Consider the following 18,063-nt stretch of genomic DNA (forward strand, 5'->3'; position numbering starts at 1 on the left):
AAAAATTGAGTATATACTTACTCGAACCAATCTACCTGAAAACCACGTGCTCTTATCTCTCCAGCGGCTTATCACGGACGATGACTTATTGCAACTCCAATCGACTCTTCGCGACGTGGCCCCCACCCAGCTGGTGCAGAGCTTTCCGGCCCCCACCGCTGATACGCCCTCTTCCCTCATTCGTCGCGTCGCGTCCACGTCACACGCGTACCGCTCTTCCGGTCGCTGCTTTTTGCGGTGCACGACCCCCCGTCCGGAACGACGATCACCGTCCGATGCTGAGCGTTATTGTGCGCCGTCCCATCGGACGGTGCTCGCCTCTCGCAGCCACTTCTAATTGTATTTTGATCACCAAAGCGATCCGATTCACGCATTCAAGAAAGGTGGGCCCCGCGATTAATTTGATAGGGGCGGTCGCCCGAGGAAGACGAGTACGGATCGAAGGAAGTTCAAGATTCGTGGAGATCCCATCCGTCCGATTGTAAGACCGCCTGATCTGACCGTCCACGTCGTCAAATATGTGAGGGAATATTCCCGGTAGGATTGGCACCCGCTTCGCTTTATAGTATGCCAAGCTACGATGTGCATAAGCAGCGGTTTAGAGAGAGAGAGAGTGTGAGAGAAAGGGGTGATTTTGGACCGTAGAGGTCGAATCGGAGTGCTATGAGCAGCCCATTGATGAGGGACTACGAGATCGGGGAGGAGATCGGGCGGGGGCGGTTTGGGGTGGTGCGGCGGTGCAGATCGGCGGCCACGGGGGAAGAGTTCGCCCTGAAGTCGATCGAGAAGTGCCTCCTCGCCGACGCCGTCGACCGCGAGTGCGCGGAACGGGAGCCCAAGGTCCACCACCTCGCCGCCTCCGGCAACCCTCACGCGGTGCAGATCCACGCCGCCTACGAGGACGAGGCGTGGGTGCACCTCGTGGTGGAGCTCCTCGATGGACCAGACCTCTGCGACCGGATCGCCGCCCGAGGGGGGACGCCTTTCGCGGAGCCGGAGGCGGCGGCGTTGGTGGCCTCGCTGGCTGAGGCCGTGGCGGCGTGCCACCGGGGAGGGGTGGCGCACCGGGACGTGAAGCCGGACAACGTGCTCTTCGACGCGAGGGGCCGGCTCAAGCTGGCCGACTTCGGGTCGGCGGAGTGCTTCGTGGGCGACGGCGGGGACCGGGTGCTGATGAAGGGCATCGTGGGGACGCCGTGGTACGTCGCGCCGGAGGTGGTGGCTGGCAAGGCCTACGGGGAGAAGGTGGACGTTTGGAGCTTGGGGGTGGTGATGTACATGTTGCTGGCAGGGGGGTTGCCGCCCTTCTACGGAGAGACAGCGGCGGAGACCTTCGAGGCGGTGTCAAGGGCCAATCTGCGGTTCCCGCCGAGGGTCTTCCGTTCGGTGTCTCCGGCAGCGAAAGACCTGCTGCGGCGGATGCTCTGCAAGGACGTCTCCAGAAGGTTCTCCGCCGATCAAGTCCTCAGTTAGTACTCATTGATCTCTCTTCCAGCTTCTTTCCTAACAAGATTTCACCGATTTAAGCGTCTGTTAGCTCTGATTTCTCGGATCTTTAGGACTTCATTTATTTTCTTTATTTAAGGGATTATTCCAATAAAAAAACTGCGATTTTTCCCTTCAATTTGTTCGATCATTGCGAAAATTGTTCTGAGAAATCATTCTTTCAGATTTTTCTTCTGTTTATGAATCTAATTTCGATCACCAATAAAGTCCACAAATGCAATATAATTATTTATGATGCTAAGATTTTGATTCTTGGATTGCAACAACAGGGCATCCATGGATTACAAATGGAGGAATGAGTCCAGCAGAAGGAGCAACCCGAGACGCATCGCTCTCCGCCGAGAGGCACGACGGTACTCTTTTGGCCTGCGTCGCTTGTGACTGAGTCCGTGGAGGTCGCCATTTTGCGTGAGGTGCGGTGGATCTTCTCCACCAGAGTGTACATAGTAATGTAAAGCTTCAGTCACCGTCCCTTTTCTCATGTATAAAGCGGAGCTTTTGCCTTGCATTCCGAGACAGGGGATTCGACAGGTGCACTCTCTTATTCTCTTCCAGAAGGCGAAGGTGAAGGTGAGCTGCCGGAAAACTCTACTAACCATTCCTTCTTCACCTCGGCCTGGTTTGGCAGGTACCTTCAAAACCTGATGCTGCATGGAGGTGTTTTGAGCCTTGGCATGCACTTGGACACCTGTGGTCTGTCCGCCACTGGGAAAAGCTTGCCCCTTCCCATGGACGCTTGATTGCTGTGGTTCACAGTTCAAGGAGCTGCCCTTGCTTGGCACTTGTGAGTACCTGCCATGGCATGTTGCTTTGATACCTATTTGCTCTCGATGATACTTTATCTGATCCCCAGTCATATCACTGAGCATGCTATAGTGTGTTAAGATTGTGATTCTATAGTGTGATCTTGCTTTAGAAAAACTTGGACTAGAAACAAAAGTCTTTGGCTAGAAGGATACCCCCTCCAAGGCTGAAGTGGAACTTGGAATATTTGGTGGTGTCTAAAAGGAAGCAATCAATGATTTGGCCACTATTCTAGCATTCAGTATACCCTACATGCATGGGTTACCTTAGTGACAAAGGACATAGACTTAGTTACTACTGTATACCTTTAGATATGACATTCCAGCTGCTGTCCCTTCCAAGTTTGTGTTCTGCCTTTCCAAACTCTGATGCAAGAACTCTTGTTTCTAACAACTGAGAGCATGCTGGAAGGGCTGAGGTCCTCTCTCATGCATGTCAATTGTCCCTTCAAATTCTATACTGCTTGTCCATAACATCTGATACCTCACTGCTCTTTGCTCTCTGTGTGTGTTGTGTGTGTGTGTGTCAACTTGAATGGTGTCCTAGGAAAGCCCAGCAGATGTCAGACAGCTCGAGTTTGGAATGTTACATAACCAAGATTAGGTCACTATTGGACATCAACTAAGCGACACATGCATGCCCAACCAAAAGCCATTCAAACCTTGTAATCAACCTACTCCACATCGTCTCTTTGCATCGGCTAACTCACTTGGGAGGTGGTCCGGCGGCCATGGGTGGCGCAGGCGGTCCGTAGTACATGGGCGTCGACTCCGTCCTGCCCTTTCTCCGGCCGAGTAGGTAGCAAGCAAGGGCCAGGATCGCCACCAGCAGAATCAACGGCACCGATATAACCACCACGAACCCCATCTTCTTCTTCCTCCTCCGCCACTCGACCTCGTTAGCACATCAGCATGCGCACAAATCTACCATGGAAATATGGCTGAAGGAAACGAAATAAACCGCTAACACGACATACCTCTTCGGATGGGGCAGGAGAGCACCACCTGAGAGATCGCTAGTTTCCTTCTTCTTCTATGATTGTGGACAGGAGAGAGAGAAGAAGAAGAAGAAGAAGAAGGAATGGGGTTATCGGTTGGCCATCGTTTAAAGAACACAAAAGCGATGGCAGACACCAGATGGCGTTTGCTCATGGAAGACTTGGATGACTTCTCTTCTACTCGGACAACGACAACTGTGACAACAGCATGTCCATTTAACCTTAACACTACGGTTTGGGTTGGCAAATCAATTCATAATGGTTTTCCAGCACCATAAATATTATAAATTCACAATAAAAATATTATAAATTATATTTGAAGACACAGGAAATAACCTAAATAGATTTTTAATCTCAATCAAACAAATTATATGTTTAAAAATATAATTTTATAATGATCTATAAGCAATAATAATAAAAAAAGATATGATATATATTAATAAAAATATTATAAAAATATTAAAATGAATCAAGTAAAAATATTATAATAATTGAAAACCAATAAAAAATTGGTAAAGAAATTTTTGAGAGGTATTTTAGGTGTATTCAAATTTTGGATATTGTTTGGAAAAATTAAAAATATATATTTTTGAAAAAATCTGAAATATAAATATTTCTTTTAGAAAAATCGCTTCTGTTTATATGATTATTTTGAATTATATTATTTCTCATTATTATTATGAATCAACTAATTAGAGTAAAAAAATTAAATCTATCATAGACTAATCTTTCGAGGTTAGTGAAATTATATTTAATCAATTAATTAATATTTTGAAATATTGTAATCTGAATCATCAGTTAAGGAGGAGATCTCAAAGACTTTGACATATTATTATTATTTTAACTCGAATTCCATTTTTCTAATTTATCCTTCGAAAAAAAAAATAATAACCCCAAAATTTATTGGGTTTGTAGGTTTCTGCTGTTGCCGCTCTTCTCCTCAATGGGGACGAAATAGTTGCACAGATCGGCCTTTGTCTCCGGCGGCATTCCTTCCCACCACTCGTTCTCCCCAATTATCTGCTCCAATTTTGGCATCCTCCCCACCGGAAGCCTTCTGAGGTTTGGGCACCGCTCCACCCTAATGTTCTGCAAGCAAGGCAAGTCCTCCGTTTGGCTGATGCTCCTCAGCTTGCGCAGGTCGCTCAGCACCACGGATCTCAGCTTCGGAAACCCATCCCTTCTCTGTTCACATGCTTCGACACCCTTTTCCTCCACCTCGGGTACGCCGTTGGTTCTCGTGGAAGCCCCATCACTCCCCTCGTGTACGACCTCTTCCAATTCGTCGCACTGGGAGATGACGAGCCGCTCGAGGGATTCCAGGCGTAGCACCCACGACACGTTGCGTAATTTGGGGCATGACTTGATGGTGAGGTCGCGGAGGTGTTGGAATCGATGGGGCGCCGGCCCCAGCGAGACTCGGACGAGGTCGGGCAGAAACGCGAGCGTGAGCAGCTTCAGTTCAACTCGCTTCTTCGTCGGTGGAATGCTGGTGTCTTCCGTCTCGACGTGATCGACTATTAGGTCTTGCAGTTGGTTGCAGCTGTCGATGTAGAGCTCCTTGAGGTGCCTCATCTTTTTGAATTCCAGGAGCTGGATGGATTCCATGCCTTGGCAATGTGCCAGACTCAGGCGCTGAGTGGATCTCGCAAGCGGATCGCTTTTCTTCAGCTTGCCTAGGACGGCTTGGGAGTATATTGTGATCCCCAGAAGCTCGAGGTCCTTCAACATCTCAAGGTTCAGGTCGGGCAATTCCGAGATCCCATAGTGGCTCCTGCAGAGGTCGAGAAATCTGAGGTTGAAGAGCTTGGAGATGGTGCCGTGGGGGATCACCTTGAGCGCCGATGTTTCGCTTAGATTCAGATGCGTCAGCTTCTTCAATTTCCACAGGTTGTTGGGGAGCTGGGTGATGTAGGTATTCGACATGTTAAGATAGAGCAGCTGAACCAGCGCGTCGCAGAGTTGCTTGGGGAATTCCTTGATCGGTGTGTGGGATAGATTGAGATAGGCCAGCTGAACCAGTGCGCTGCAGTTGGGGAGCTTGTCAATGGCGGTGCGGGAAAGGTCGAGCACCTTGAGAGAGGACATGTAGCTGAAGAACTTGGGGCCGAGGTGGCACAGGTTTGGGTTGTTCTGGAGCAGCAAGGTGAGAAGCCCCTTGCACTTGGGGGCGATGGAGAGCTCCCTGATGTCGTTGCACATCAGGGAGATCCTCGAGGCTTCTGTCCACCGCTGCACATCAGGTGCTTGCTTCAATGCACGACCGGCCTTTATCATGAATCTCTCCTTTGGTGCTTCCCGATGGCCCATTTGTCGGGTAATCTGATGCATCTTCACCTCCCCCGGCTCGGTGTCGCTCCTCTGCAACAAGCAAGCAGAGACCAGCTTCGTCACGGTGGGATACCCGTCGTAGCTTTTTCCGGACACGAGCTCCTCTGCCACCCAATAGTTCACCAGCAGTTCCTTGTTTATGGAGCCGTACTCGGGGAAGAGAGTACAGTACAGGAAGCATTTCTGCTGTGTGTCATTAAGCTTGTCGTAGCTAAACTTGAGAACGTTCAACATCTCCTCGACGCCATTGATTCTCCACGAGTATCGCCTCATTGCTCTTGCCGCTTGCTTCCATTCCTCCGCATCCGTGCTGCACGCGAGAGCGCAGCCTACGACGTTGAGTGCTAGTGGAAGGCCGCCGCAGCTCTGTATGATATCCATGGCGCTTCTTCTCATGTCGCTGTCATGGTCGATGGCGGCACTGACCTCGGCCATCAAGTTGCTCCGGAACAACCTCAGCGATTCATTGTCGCCCAAGCAGGGCATCTCCATGGGCTCCTTGTCGCCCATCTCGACGCACACCTGGTTCGACCGCGAGGCGAGGATCAGCTTACACTCGTTGTCGGAGCTTGGCGTGGGGATTCCCACGTCCGCCAACTGGAACTTTTTCCAGACGTCGTCGAGCAGGACAACGAATTTCTTCCTCCTCAGGGCCCTGCGCAGAAAGGTGGATCGCTCCCTCTCCGTCTCGCTCTCGTTCCACGGCAGACCCAGCCGATTGGCGATGATCTTCTGCATATCGACCACGTTGAGCGTCTCGGAGTTGGCAACCTCGATCAGGATCACCACATGGTAATCGCGGGTATTCTCCTTGAGCTCGTTGTTGAGCGTTTTGAGGAGCGTCGTCTTGCCCATGCCCCCTAGCCCGTGGACGCCGATGATGCTCTTCTCCGCGTCGTCAAACCGGGATAGGAGCTGGCTTAGGGCCGACTCCATCCCGATGGTCTGCGTTTCAAACGGCAGTTCCTCCACCGGCTCCGGTGGCGGCTCGTGGGTGAAGGGGGGAGTGAATGCATCGCCATCTGACCTCAGCTTGTTCACGTCCTGCAGATTCTGGACGACTTTCCTGGCGACACGGTGACGGTGGACCAGATCCATGTCGCAGCCACACAGGCAGGCGCATCTCTTTGGTTCCTCATGCTCCTGGTCGGCGTCGCATTCCCGGAGTATCTCCTCGACCTTCTTCTGCCACCGCCTGACATCAGGATTGCAGATCCGCTGGTGAGCCTCCTCTTCCTCGACCTTGTCCTTCACTTTCTGTGCGGTGGCCCGTAGGTCGCTTAGCGCTTCCGTGAGAAAGCTCCGGTTCCGGCGGAGTTGAAAGCACGCGGTCAAAGTTTCCGTAATCTTATCATGTACAGGAATCAGGCAGGCCGTGCATAAAGGTTGTGAGGCTTGGCATGCAAGGGAGACGGGATCGCACATCGGAGATGGATTAGAGAAAAGAACACAGAAGAGAAAGACTAAAACCTCTCTCTATATGCAGCCTTTGCTGTAGATCGTCCACCATGACATTCAGGTTTCCGAAGAAGAAAAGTCTACTGTGCGGCAACTGCCTACAGGTTTCCGAAGAAGACAAAGAAGAAGAATTCCGCCATGACATTCCAGAAGCAAACCCTAAGACTGGCAACGAGTGGAGACGATTTGCCGAGCTCAGCTTCGTGCGAAGCATCGAAACCGAGCTCAGCAATGATTGGGGAGACGGTAAACAAATATCTACATTGAACTTTGTGGTTGGTGTAACTCTGACCAATTCCGCTTATCTGACTTTTTATTATGCAGGATAGAGATTGTTAAATCCGTCGAAAGGTAAGTACGATCATCCTTGCTTGTTCCAATTTCAATTACATCAATAACTGAAAGCATAAAAGATCATTGCTTCCGTGTTCATATTTCATCTTGTTTAGTTGACTTTTCTGGAGCAGGTTGACTGCGGCCACGGCCAGCTTTAAGCCCCACTTGAGGTTGCTACGACTCCATGTCCAGTACTGGAAGACAGCACGAGGTACATGAACTCTTCCATATTCTGGTTGGCATTCTCTCTACAATCGCGTGTATTGACTTTTTCTCGTCTTCTCAAAGACGAATGACCGGCTGTTCTTCGCTCCTTGCTTCGGTGGGGTCTTCTACATAACTCGGCATTCCACACTACCGGACAGGTAACATTGCCGATTCTTGAAATCATGTTTCGTTGAAATCGTAAGAGAAACCGTGTGTTTCTTCTCTCAGCTGTTGCTTTCACGGTTTCCTTCATCTCGTTCCTTTGGGTTGACATTTTCTTGGTGCTGTAATAAAAAGTTTTGATGCTTGCATGATTGAATCAAAGTTGTCATCTGAATTATATAATTTCACTAACTTGACAGCATGAATCCATTGGCAAATCCCTTTCCTAAGGAATGAAAAGAGAGAAGAAATCAGACAGAAGATACTGAAGAACATGGGAGGTTGATTGATGTTACAAGGATATTATGACAGAAATTGCCAAGAAGATTCCACCAGCTCTAGAAGTTAAAGAGTACAACATGAGCACGTAATCTACAGCCAACCTGTCTGATAGCTGTGCAACATTAGGAAAGACCAGCCATGTCTCCCTTCTCTATCTACCCTTGCCCTTCCTTCTCCCATCTTCACTGCTCCCAAAAGCATTAGACCCTCAAAAGGAAGAGGAGAGGCAGATTTCCCTCCGTCTTCGCCCCTTCTTTTTCTTCTCCTGCAACCATGGGCTCCTTGTTCGAGAACAGGTTCTTCGCCACCGTGCCCTACAAGAATGACCTCCCCATCTCCCAAGCCCAGCAGCAGAACACCCATCTTATGGGCCTGAGGAAGAGGATCTCCTCTTTCTCCGGCAAGATCCAGTCCTCCTCATCCTCGGCCTCCACCCTCTGGGCCTTCAGGAAGTCGGCGTCCATGCCATCCATCGGAGACTTCGCCGGCAGGCCTCTGAGACGGTGGTGGGGTTCTTGGTGGGGGTGGATCCTCTCCAGGAAGCCGGCGTTCGCCCGGGACATGGAGATGAACGAGGTGGAGACGGCCGTGCTTGGGTGGGGTAGCAACGGGAGCTGGCGGCACATCTTCGGCAGGGTGCGCTCGGAGATCGGGAAGCTCATGCGACCCAACGTTCTGCCGACCACACAGCCATGGCGGTATGACTCGTTCAGCCATGCAAGAAACTTCGACGACGGGAAGCTCAGAGCTGTAGATGATTAGAGAAGGATCTATTAGTGTGTTCTTTATTATTTGTCATTGTTATAATTGATTTCTATTGAGTAGGGGAGAAAAACTTAGGGAGTATATGTTTTCAGAAGATAAATTCTTTGTTCAGCTTTGTGTGCCCAAAATTCAACTGCTGTCGGCATAATCTTCCATAGAGGTTAAAACAAGACTAAGAAATAGCTTCATATCGGGAAGAATTGGCATATATTTGGATTATCCGGTGGGATTGAATACAATGCACAAGCCACCCATTAGAACCTATTTTAAAATAAAATCTTTAATTTTAATAGTTATTTATCATAAAATTTTATATAAATAAAAATAGTTAAATATCATATATATATATATATATATATATATATATATATACACATTTTCGCCTTTGTATAATGTGGTGAAAGTTGAGCTCACGTGCCACCAGTGGTCCATTTAACCTAATTAATTAAGGAATCCTTGTGTTTGGCATCTTAAGTCATGCCATGTTGGATACTCTCCAATCTATGCTGCTGCATCTGTTGGCACCACAGAGAACATAATATGAAAGCACCAACACAACCATGACCTGAGATTTGACCTGTGATGGATCCAAAATCACCATAAGAATATATACTACACGACACTGTATGCACATATCTAATCTGTCATCAGCCTCTTCTTTATTTGTTCCTTGTCATTGCAGATCTCGTGCTCGGAGCAAGAGAATGGGAACCGTGGAAGGCCTGGCAGCAGCTCCTGGTTTTAAGAGGTCGTCAGTGAAAGAAGCATCGAGTACAGGTAGTCACATGATCGATGCTCTGACGTTTGCAGACCTCTCAGGAGAAGAGATCCACAGGTTTTACTGCAACTTGATACCTCTTTCCACAAGATCTCTGCTGGAAGTAGTTGAGCGAGAGCTTTTGATTCTAATGGCTGGCCTTTGCCAACATCTGTGTCCTCACAGTTTAAAGATGTTGGTCGCAAGATAACCTGCCAGAGACGAGTTGTCATCGGTGAGCAGCCATGGCCTACTCCAACTCAAGATCTGTAAGGTGAGCCGTCCTAACATCAGCAACGAAAGAATTCTTCATGAACTTGGTTGTGTATCATCGTGTTCTCTCGTTCTTCTCAGATTCCAAGATGATGTCGAGTTTGCCATGTCCGAAACCAGCTACTGCGACTCGAACGACGACGACTACTCCAAGAACACCGAGCCAACATGGAGATCGTGTAGCTTAAGATCAAGAGTCTGCCCTGACAAACCCTTCAAGTCCTTCAGGCAGAAGGTGCTATCGCGCGTCTTCTCCGAGGACTACGACTCCTTGGTCGGCAGCCAAATCGGGCTGTTCGATCCTCGCAGCCACATAATTCACCGGTGGAATAAGGTGTTCCTTGTGACATGTCTCGTCTCCCTCTTCATCGACCCTCTGTTCTTCTACATCCCGGGAACTCCAGGCATGCAGTGCATCGACGTCGGCGTCCCGCTCGAGGTAGCTCTTACGGTCGTACGCTCGCTGGCAGATGTGCTGTACCTCGTCCACATCTTTGTCCGCTTCCGGACAGCATTCGTCGCTCCATCCTCTCGAGTATTTGGGAGAGGTGAGCTCGTCGTCGATCCTTCCAAGATCACCTCCAGATATCTCTCCAAGAGCTTCTTCCTTGATCTCGTGGCTGCACTCCCTCTGCCGCAGGTACCAAAAGCCGTCACACTTGGTTTCCTGTTTTGCTTCATGGTGAGAGACTCCTCCATCGTGTTCAAACCTCTGTGTTGGCAGTTCCTCATATGGGTCGTCATTCCTTACCTGAATGGCTCTGCCATCAACAACACGAAGAACTTCCTTCGGCTCAGCGTCATCATCCAATACATCCCGAGGCTGTTCCTAATTTTCCCGCTATCCAAGAGGATCGTGAGGATGACAGGAGTCATGACCGAGAATGCTTGGGCTGGTGCTGCTTACAATCTTCTACTCTACATGCTTGCAAGCCATGTAAGTATTTAGCCTCTGGCCATGGATAATCTTCTTCCCGGAAAGCCTGTTTCAACTGTCCTCGCCGTAGGTGATTGGAGCATCATGGTATCTTCTATCGATCGAGCGCCAAGAAGCATGTTGGCGAGAGGCATGTCGACTCGAAGGCTTATCTTGTCGGTACACATACTTCGATTGCAGAAGCCTCGGCAATTCCAGGATCACCTGGAACCGACAGAGTGATCCCACAAGCTTTTGCAATCCCAGCAACAGCTTCTATCAGTTCGGAATATATGCAGATGCGTTGAACTTTAATGTGACCTCATCCCCGTTCTTCCACAAGTACTTCTTCTGCTTCTGGTGGGGGTTGAAGAACCTAAGGTAAGAAGACCGTAGAATTAGTTCCTTGCGATCTGCAATCTGAGCTCATGAGAACCTCTGCAGCTCATTGGGGCAAAACCTCTCGACGAGCACCAATGTGGGCGAGATAGGCTTCGCAATCATCATCGCGATCCTTGGCTTGGTTCTCTTCGGACTGCTCATTGGGAATATGCAAGTAAGTCTTAGCGATTCAACTTCGGTCATCGAGAAGAACAGAGTTGACATCCACCTATGCTTCTTAATTAGGAGCAGAATTCACCGTATTGTTTCCGCTTGACAGTCCTATCTTCAATCTACGACCGCCCGGTTGGAAGAATGGAGGGTTAAGACGACTGACACAGAGCAGTGGATGCGTCATCGCCAGCTGCCATGGGAGCTCAAACAGTGCGTGCGAAGATACCACCAGTTCAAATGGGTGGCCACTCGCGGGGTAGACGAAGAAGGCTTGCTTCAGGGCCTCCCTGTGGACCTCCGCAGAGACATCAAGCGCCACCTCTGCCTCGATCTAGTTAGACGAGTATGCATATGCTCGGCTTGAGTGTCTACCATCTCCATGGATCTTCGCTGAGGAACTTAAGGTAATTCAACGTGTGATGCAGGTGCCGCTGTTCGACGAAATGGATGAGCGGATGCTGGAAGCCATCTGCGAGCGGCTGAAGCCGGCGCTCTACACCCGGGGCACGTGCCTCGTCCGCGAGCTCGACCCCGCCAGCGAGATGCTCTTCATCATTCGCGGGTACCTGGATTCCGACACCACCAACGGCGGCCGCACCGGGTTTTTCAACTCGTGCCGGATCGGCCCGGGCGAGTTCTGCGGGGAGGAGCTACTCACCTGGGCGCTCGACCCCCGGCCTGCGGCCGCGCTGCCGCTGTCGACGCGCACCGTGCAGGCCGTGTCCGAGGTCGAAGCCTTCGCTCTCGTCGCGGAAGACCTCAAGTTCGTGGCCTCCCAGTTCCGGAGGCTCCACAGCAAGCAGCTCCGCCACAAGTTCCGGTTCTACTCGCACCAGTGGCGGTCGTGGGGCGCATGTTTCATCCAAGCCGCATGGCGCCGGCAAAAGCGATGGAGAGCATCGATCGAACTCGGCGTCACGGAGGGCCGCAGGGACGGTCGTTCTTTGTCACTGGAGTCATCCGAGGTTCCAAATCCGCGGGCAGGAGCGGCCGTGTTCGCCGCGCGGTTCGTGGCCAGCACCAAAAAGAGAGAAACTGCCGCACAAGCGGGGAAGCCATTGAAGAAGCCCAAGGAACCAGACTTCTCCATGGAGGACGAAAACTAAAGACATAGATTGTAATCTAGTAAACTCGTATGTACATGGAAGACCTTTCGAGTCCGGGAGTTACTATCACAGCCATGGACTTGTGGGTACTTGGCATTCTCACAAACACCTTCAGAAGTGACTCTTATATGTATGGTTTATCATATCACTTTGTATCCTTTTTCATGCACATCCATTTAATTGTCACCCTTACGCGACATTGACATGACATGGGAAATTAACCTCATTCGACCTTTAGGCACGCGCTTCACAGTAATAGGCTTTATTGTCTTATCCTGATATCTGAACCGTTCGTTTCGGTATCTCCGGTAGCCAGCCGTACGATTCGAGATCAGACTTATATAACACGAGGACGATGTTCTGGAACCTTCATCGCGACCCGTCGTCTTCGAGCTTCTCTCTTTCGCCCCACGAATTCTTCTCCTTTGCCTCGCTGCCACGAAACCTCTTCCAGCCGACGGAAGTTTGCTGTGTTCCCGCGATTCTTCCTCTCCAAAACCCATCGATTCGTTGAGACCCTCGTCTCCCGTGGCTCACTGAGGTTTCTGCACGACGCAACCCAATCAATGGTCGGTAATTTTTTCCCTTTTCTTGATTCTTTTTGGTTCTTTCTTGCGTCATATGGGATATCCTGCTGATTATTGAGACGTCGTATTACCAATTGTTCTAGCAGCTCTCGTTTCTTTGGTAACGTTATTGTTTTCTTTGAGGGATCTCGATTGCGGATCACCGATTAGGGTTTTCTTTTCTACGAAACATTAATTTTAAGTGGTTCGGAGCACTTTCCGGAGGAGTTTAGTCGTCCTCAATTTCGTATACTCTTAAATCGGGCTTTTAGACAAAAGTTTGGCGGTTCTATGTCGTCGATTCTTTGAATAAGAGAAGGAAATCAACCTACCAACGCTACTTTATGAGCGTGCAATCGTGTAAACTTCTTGGGGATCATACGATCTATTAAGCTCGCCCTATAGTGGTGAGAAAGGATCTTAGGTTTAGATTGAGATTGGACCTAAGGCTGACGTGATTCTGGCAAAGATAATTCATTCAAGGATTCTTTAGTAAACGGGAAGAGACTTTATTATGTTTAGACCTAATTTGGGCTTCTCTGCTAGTTTTATTACTGACTTTTATTGTATAGGTTTGTCTTGTGTGATTTGCCTGATTGGTGTGAGTTCAGAACAGGTCGTTATGAGCTTCTGATTATTTAAGATTTATTGGTCTCGCCATTGTATGGAATCCTATTCGTGCACTGGGACGCGTTCTGCAATCTGAGCAAGTAATTATGTCAGGAGACAGTACTAGGAATTGTGCTTGCGTTTATGCTAACGTGCGTGTTAATTCTTTTGCCTCGGGAGATTTATAAGATCACCTAAATTAGGATTTCATCACTTTGTTTTTATTACATAAATTTCTGATATAATACGCCTCCCTAGATTTCACATTGACGGGAGCCTTGTGTATTGGATACATTTTTTTCTTTATTATCGAGGTTAATTGTATAGAAACAAAATTAGGATAACAACGATTTCAACAACAATATTGTTGAACATTTATTGATGTTGGATGAGACTCAAGATTAATCATGATTTGGATTAAGATTGACCAAAATTGATTGACTCTGTCCTGGGATTGCTGTTGGTTTTCTTTATGGAACACAGACATCAGCCAAGATCAGTTTAAAGGATATAGCCCAGACTGGCTCGATTAAGGAGAGTTTGAATAAAAATTGGTAGAAAGTGGGAATCACACAAGGATCAATGAGGATCTGTCAGGTTGGCCTGGGATTTGCTGATTCTGTCTGACTTTTCGATTCTTCCAAAATCAGAGGGATCGATATTGGAATCAGTTGATCTCATTCGAGATTGGGTCACGTTGATTTCGGCTGATCCCATGAACCATGATTTAATGCTAAATATTATAAAAAAAATGTAAAATGGATGGAAAATTTGAAAAAAATATTGCATTGATCTGATCTGACCAATCCATTTGATATCAATCATATTGTCATTGGCTGATCATGATCTAGATTCCAATTCAACCTATGCTTATGGTGCCACATATGTGCTAATGGAATATGGGCAACAAAAATAAGAAGAATGTGCATACTCTGCCTAACAATTCACCTTACTGATGGATTGAAAGTGGGCACCATGGCATTTTGATGCTCATTTAACTTACTGATGAAAGATGAGTTTGTTCCCGTTTCTCATTTAACTCCTCAAATTTATATGTTTGTGTTAAAATATAAAATTATATCCAGTAGTCCTATACGTATGATGAACACTTTTTTTTTTTTGCTGTTATCTTGTCATGGACACATTTTGTTGATAATTTCTGCTTATTTGTGTGTATGGTCTCACCAATATGAATAATAAATCTCTACTCTAGGAATTCATGTTGATTTAGTGATGTATTTGGTTTCAAGCTAACCTGCCCATCTATTCCTTGTGGCTAATTTGTAAATCGATTTCAAGCATATTATGTCCTGTTTCCAGGAAGTTGAACTATATTTTGGAGCCTTTTTACAGCTACGAGTGACAATGATTTATTGTCATTGTTTAGCTACTTTAAGAGGAGAATTCTTAAAGAAGTGCTGTTTTTATTTTCTTAGAGGCTCGATAGGGCCCTGGGGAAGTGTTATTCTCACTGTCAAAGTTTCCTTTTGATGTTCGATTGCTCCTTTATGTGACTAGCTGATTATTCTTAATTATTAGGGTCAGTATGTTTCTTTCTGCATCATTCTTTGTAGATGAAACATATAAGACCTATAGGACAAATATACTAGGTCTTTTACTTAACTTTCTGGTCAAACTGCAAAGTTGCAACATGTTTGCAACGTGGACTTGTGCTTTCTGAACATGTTTTTTCAGAAAGCACTCTTACCTTGCATACGTCATATTTGCATTTATACCAAAATATGGCCTTCTTGATTTTTTAAGATAAATCTCTGCCATTCATCTTCTTGTAGCATCTTAGAGTTATTTAGTGACTTGAAATGGTAATCTTGGAATAGGGATACTTGTATGGATATCCTTACTTATGTTCCTATTTTGTTGTTTTTTAAATAGGCTGCAAAACTTATTGCCAACTTAATTATAATGGGCTCTGGTATTTTGGGAAGGGCTGTGTTGCAAGCATATCGTAAAGCATTGGAAAGTAAGTTTCTTAATTACATTCTTCTTTTTCTAAAATTAGTTTTCAGTTGTCTAGCATTCTTCTCCTTGGTTTTGTATAATGAAAATGAAAATATTATAAAAAATTTCCTGTATGATGAGTTCCTTAAAATGATAGAAGGTAGTTCTGTGGATCATTGTGGCATTTTTTTTCCGACATTGACATAAATGCAGTCTGCATGCCCCCCTCATTAAAACGAGTTCATGATATCAAGTTCCATATGAGTATCATCTAGAAAACACTTTACCAGGGTTCCTGCAATTTTAAAATGTTCGTCTTGATTAGGGTGTTCCTGGTTATGTTCTTTTCATCATTGACCTTACGGCATTTGTGTCCCTCTGTTCAAATAGAGGATTACCTTCAGTCCTTGTTGCACATTCCAGTGTAACTACTTAGCAACTAGAGCTTCGAGTACAAATTATGTTTTGGTCACTGAATAACAAATCATATTAGAGGTATCTGTGAAAGTGTCTCACTGAATACACATTTTAACAAATACCTTAAGTTGTTAAATCATGTGTTGGTGTGTCTCACACACCAATAAAATCTGGAAGCCCTTTGCAGTTCGATCGAACGAAAATGATCACTTGCCTCATATAATAGTGAATCTACATTCCTATGGATCTTCGTTGCAGATCTCCCTGAACTAGTGCAGTTGTGCTTTTTGAAACTACTGATTTTAGGTTATAATTCATTGGTTTCCATCAAGAATTGGGAAAAAAATGTCTTGAAACTCATCGTGAGTTGGGCTGCCACAGTCATAATTGACCAGGCAACCAGCTTGGCAAAATTCCTACAGGTTTTAGAGATGTAACACTATATTATGATAAATTGGATGATGAAGCAAGTGTAATATTAGTATAAATCATTTTTTTTTGCATGGGGAGTGGGTGTTGTAAATTCCCTAAGTCTTATAATAGTACAAACTTATACTGATCATATTTAGTAAAAGGAAGTTTGAAACATGGTTTGTGCTATCAGGAAATGGTCGCTGAATGCAAGGCATTTTCATGAGGAATCTGCTTTTGGATGTCTATTGATGCAATTACACATTTTGGAGGAATGTCTCTGTTAGTTTTCACTTGTATAGGGGCAAATGACCCAAATGAATTATAAACTACTAATATGGAATGCCAAGTAAGTTATGGGTTTAAGTTGAAGTATATGATCATATGATCCATTTCTAATGATAAGTAGGTGAATAGGTAACCGTGAGGCTTCATTCGGGATGAAATTTATACTCATTCGAGTGTGTTTTGTGTGATAAATAATACAAAATTGTTAAAGGTCTAAGAGATCAATGTCCTATTATTTTGGCATCTATTGTGGCCAAATAATGGCAAGGAGGTTGGTAGAAAAAAGATAACGAGGAAGAAGGAAACAGCATATATGAAGGTATGTATAATAGGTGTATGGTGCCACATGTTTGACGCATGGAACATACCACATAAATGTGATAAAGTCGCATGACCTAAAACATGCCACATTTGGGAGCACTGAATCGGTGTGTTAGCTGTATGGTCCTTTGAACATTTGCACGACCAAGGTGGTGGACCATAATGGAAATTAAAATTGTCTGGGACAAATCACGTCTCTGCACTTTGTAAGTATAATGACCGTGTTTGATAGATGTTTGTTTCATTTTTTGGCCACCGCAGATGCCAATAAAAATGGTGTTGCACATGAGGCAATTAACAATATCCGCAGAGCAAGTAGGGCAATGACTGAACAGGAAGCTCGACAGATCTTAGGGATATCTGAGAACTCGTCATGGGAAGAAGTCATGCAGGTTTGCCCTTCTAACCTCTCTCTCTCTCTCTCTCTCTCTCACTCTCTCTCTCTCTCTCTCTCACACACACACACACACAGAGACACATTTGTTGGATCAACATTTAATCCTGTCTATGCAGAAATATGATGTCTTATTTGAGAACAATACTAAAAACGGGAGCTTCTACCTCCAGTCGAAAGTTCATCGGGCAAAGGAATGTTTAGAAGCTGTTTACAAGGAGAATAATCAGGGATCCAGTTGAAACCCAAATTAATGCCTTCATTCTTTTCACGAAACAGCTATACGTGTTTTTCTTTTACTCTGAAAGCTCTCATTCCTTGTTGTTACGTATGAATAACATGATGAATATACACAACCCCCCCACCTTTTGTATCTCGAAACAGGTGGAAGTGTCTTTTCCCCTTGTAGTTAGTATGACCAAAAATCAACAGGGGACTAAACAACCCTTTTTTCTTTCATAAAAAAAGGGGGTTATTTTGATTGCTTACATTTGTTCCATACTGCAGCATAAATTACTTTTCATCCCCCTATGAGACTTTCTATCGTTGAAGATGGCGGCGGCCGTATGGATTATAATTTATAAGCACATGAAATATAGAAGATGTTGCACATTTTGGAAAATTACGAGAGGCAATTAATTGA

The 18,063-nt window shown here is 46.2% G+C and overlaps 5 protein-coding genes and 1 long non-coding RNA gene across 6 annotated transcripts; 4 read left to right on the forward strand and 2 right to left on the reverse strand.

The window, feature by feature from the left end:
* The first annotated feature begins 559 nt into the window (after positions 1-559).
* On the forward strand, positions 560-2,022 carry LOC135611176 (phosphoenolpyruvate carboxylase kinase 2-like). The gene is made up of 2 exons (XM_065106631.1): positions 560-1,468; positions 1,776-2,022. Exons 1-2 carry the CDS (start codon positions 664-666, stop codon positions 1,889-1,891), a joined length of 921 nt encoding a protein of 306 aa, XP_064962703.1. The 5' UTR covers positions 560-663; the 3' UTR covers positions 1,892-2,022.
* On the reverse strand, positions 1,722-3,596 carry LOC135611177 (uncharacterized). Its single transcript, XR_010486453.1, has 2 exons — positions 2,616-3,596; positions 1,722-2,298 (listed from the first exon to the last, which is right to left on the reverse strand). It is a non-coding gene; the product is annotated as an uncharacterized LOC135611177 (long non-coding RNA).
* Positions 3,597-4,105: 509 nt separating this feature from the next.
* On the reverse strand, positions 4,106-7,063 carry LOC103982468 (disease resistance protein RPS5-like). Its single transcript, XM_065106632.1, has one exon. It carries the CDS (start codon positions 7,061-7,063, stop codon positions 4,208-4,210), a length of 2,856 nt encoding a protein of 951 aa, XP_064962704.1. The 3' UTR covers positions 4,106-4,207.
* Positions 7,064-7,230: 167 nt separating this feature from the next.
* LOC135611179 (uncharacterized) lies at positions 7,231-8,959 on the forward strand. Its single transcript, XM_065106633.1, has 5 exons — positions 7,231-7,342; positions 7,421-7,447; positions 7,564-7,643; positions 7,721-7,797; positions 8,002-8,959. The coding sequence occupies exon 5, from the start codon at positions 8,357-8,359 to the stop codon at positions 8,843-8,845; it is 489 nt and encodes a 162-aa protein (XP_064962705.1). The 5' UTR covers positions 7,231-7,342; positions 7,421-7,447; positions 7,564-7,643; positions 7,721-7,797; positions 8,002-8,356; the 3' UTR covers positions 8,846-8,959.
* A 374-nt stretch (positions 8,960-9,333) lies between these two features.
* LOC103982466 (protein CNGC15b) lies at positions 9,334-12,647 on the forward strand. The gene is made up of 8 exons (XM_009399399.3): positions 9,334-9,683; positions 9,792-9,879; positions 9,960-10,518; positions 10,603-10,815; positions 10,886-11,175; positions 11,239-11,350; positions 11,456-11,692; positions 11,775-12,647. Exons 2-8 carry the CDS (start codon positions 9,851-9,853, stop codon positions 12,453-12,455), a joined length of 2,121 nt encoding a protein of 706 aa, XP_009397674.2. The 5' UTR covers positions 9,334-9,683; positions 9,792-9,850; the 3' UTR covers positions 12,456-12,647.
* A 164-nt stretch (positions 12,648-12,811) lies between these two features.
* On the forward strand, positions 12,812-17,908 carry LOC135611180 (mitochondrial import inner membrane translocase subunit PAM16 like 2-like). The gene is made up of 4 exons (XM_065106634.1): positions 12,812-13,024; positions 15,524-15,611; positions 17,288-17,418; positions 17,540-17,908. The coding sequence occupies exons 1-4, from the start codon at positions 13,022-13,024 to the stop codon at positions 17,660-17,662; spliced, it is 345 nt and encodes a 114-aa protein (XP_064962706.1). The 5' UTR covers positions 12,812-13,021; the 3' UTR covers positions 17,663-17,908.
* The last annotated feature ends 155 nt before the right edge of the window (positions 17,909-18,063 follow it).

The sequence above is a fragment of the Musa acuminata genome, chromosome BXJ2-4, assembly GCF_036884655.1.
Source record: "Musa acuminata AAA Group cultivar baxijiao chromosome BXJ2-4, Cavendish_Baxijiao_AAA, whole genome shotgun sequence".
Taxonomy (NCBI): domain Eukaryota; kingdom Viridiplantae; phylum Streptophyta; class Magnoliopsida; order Zingiberales; family Musaceae; genus Musa; species Musa acuminata.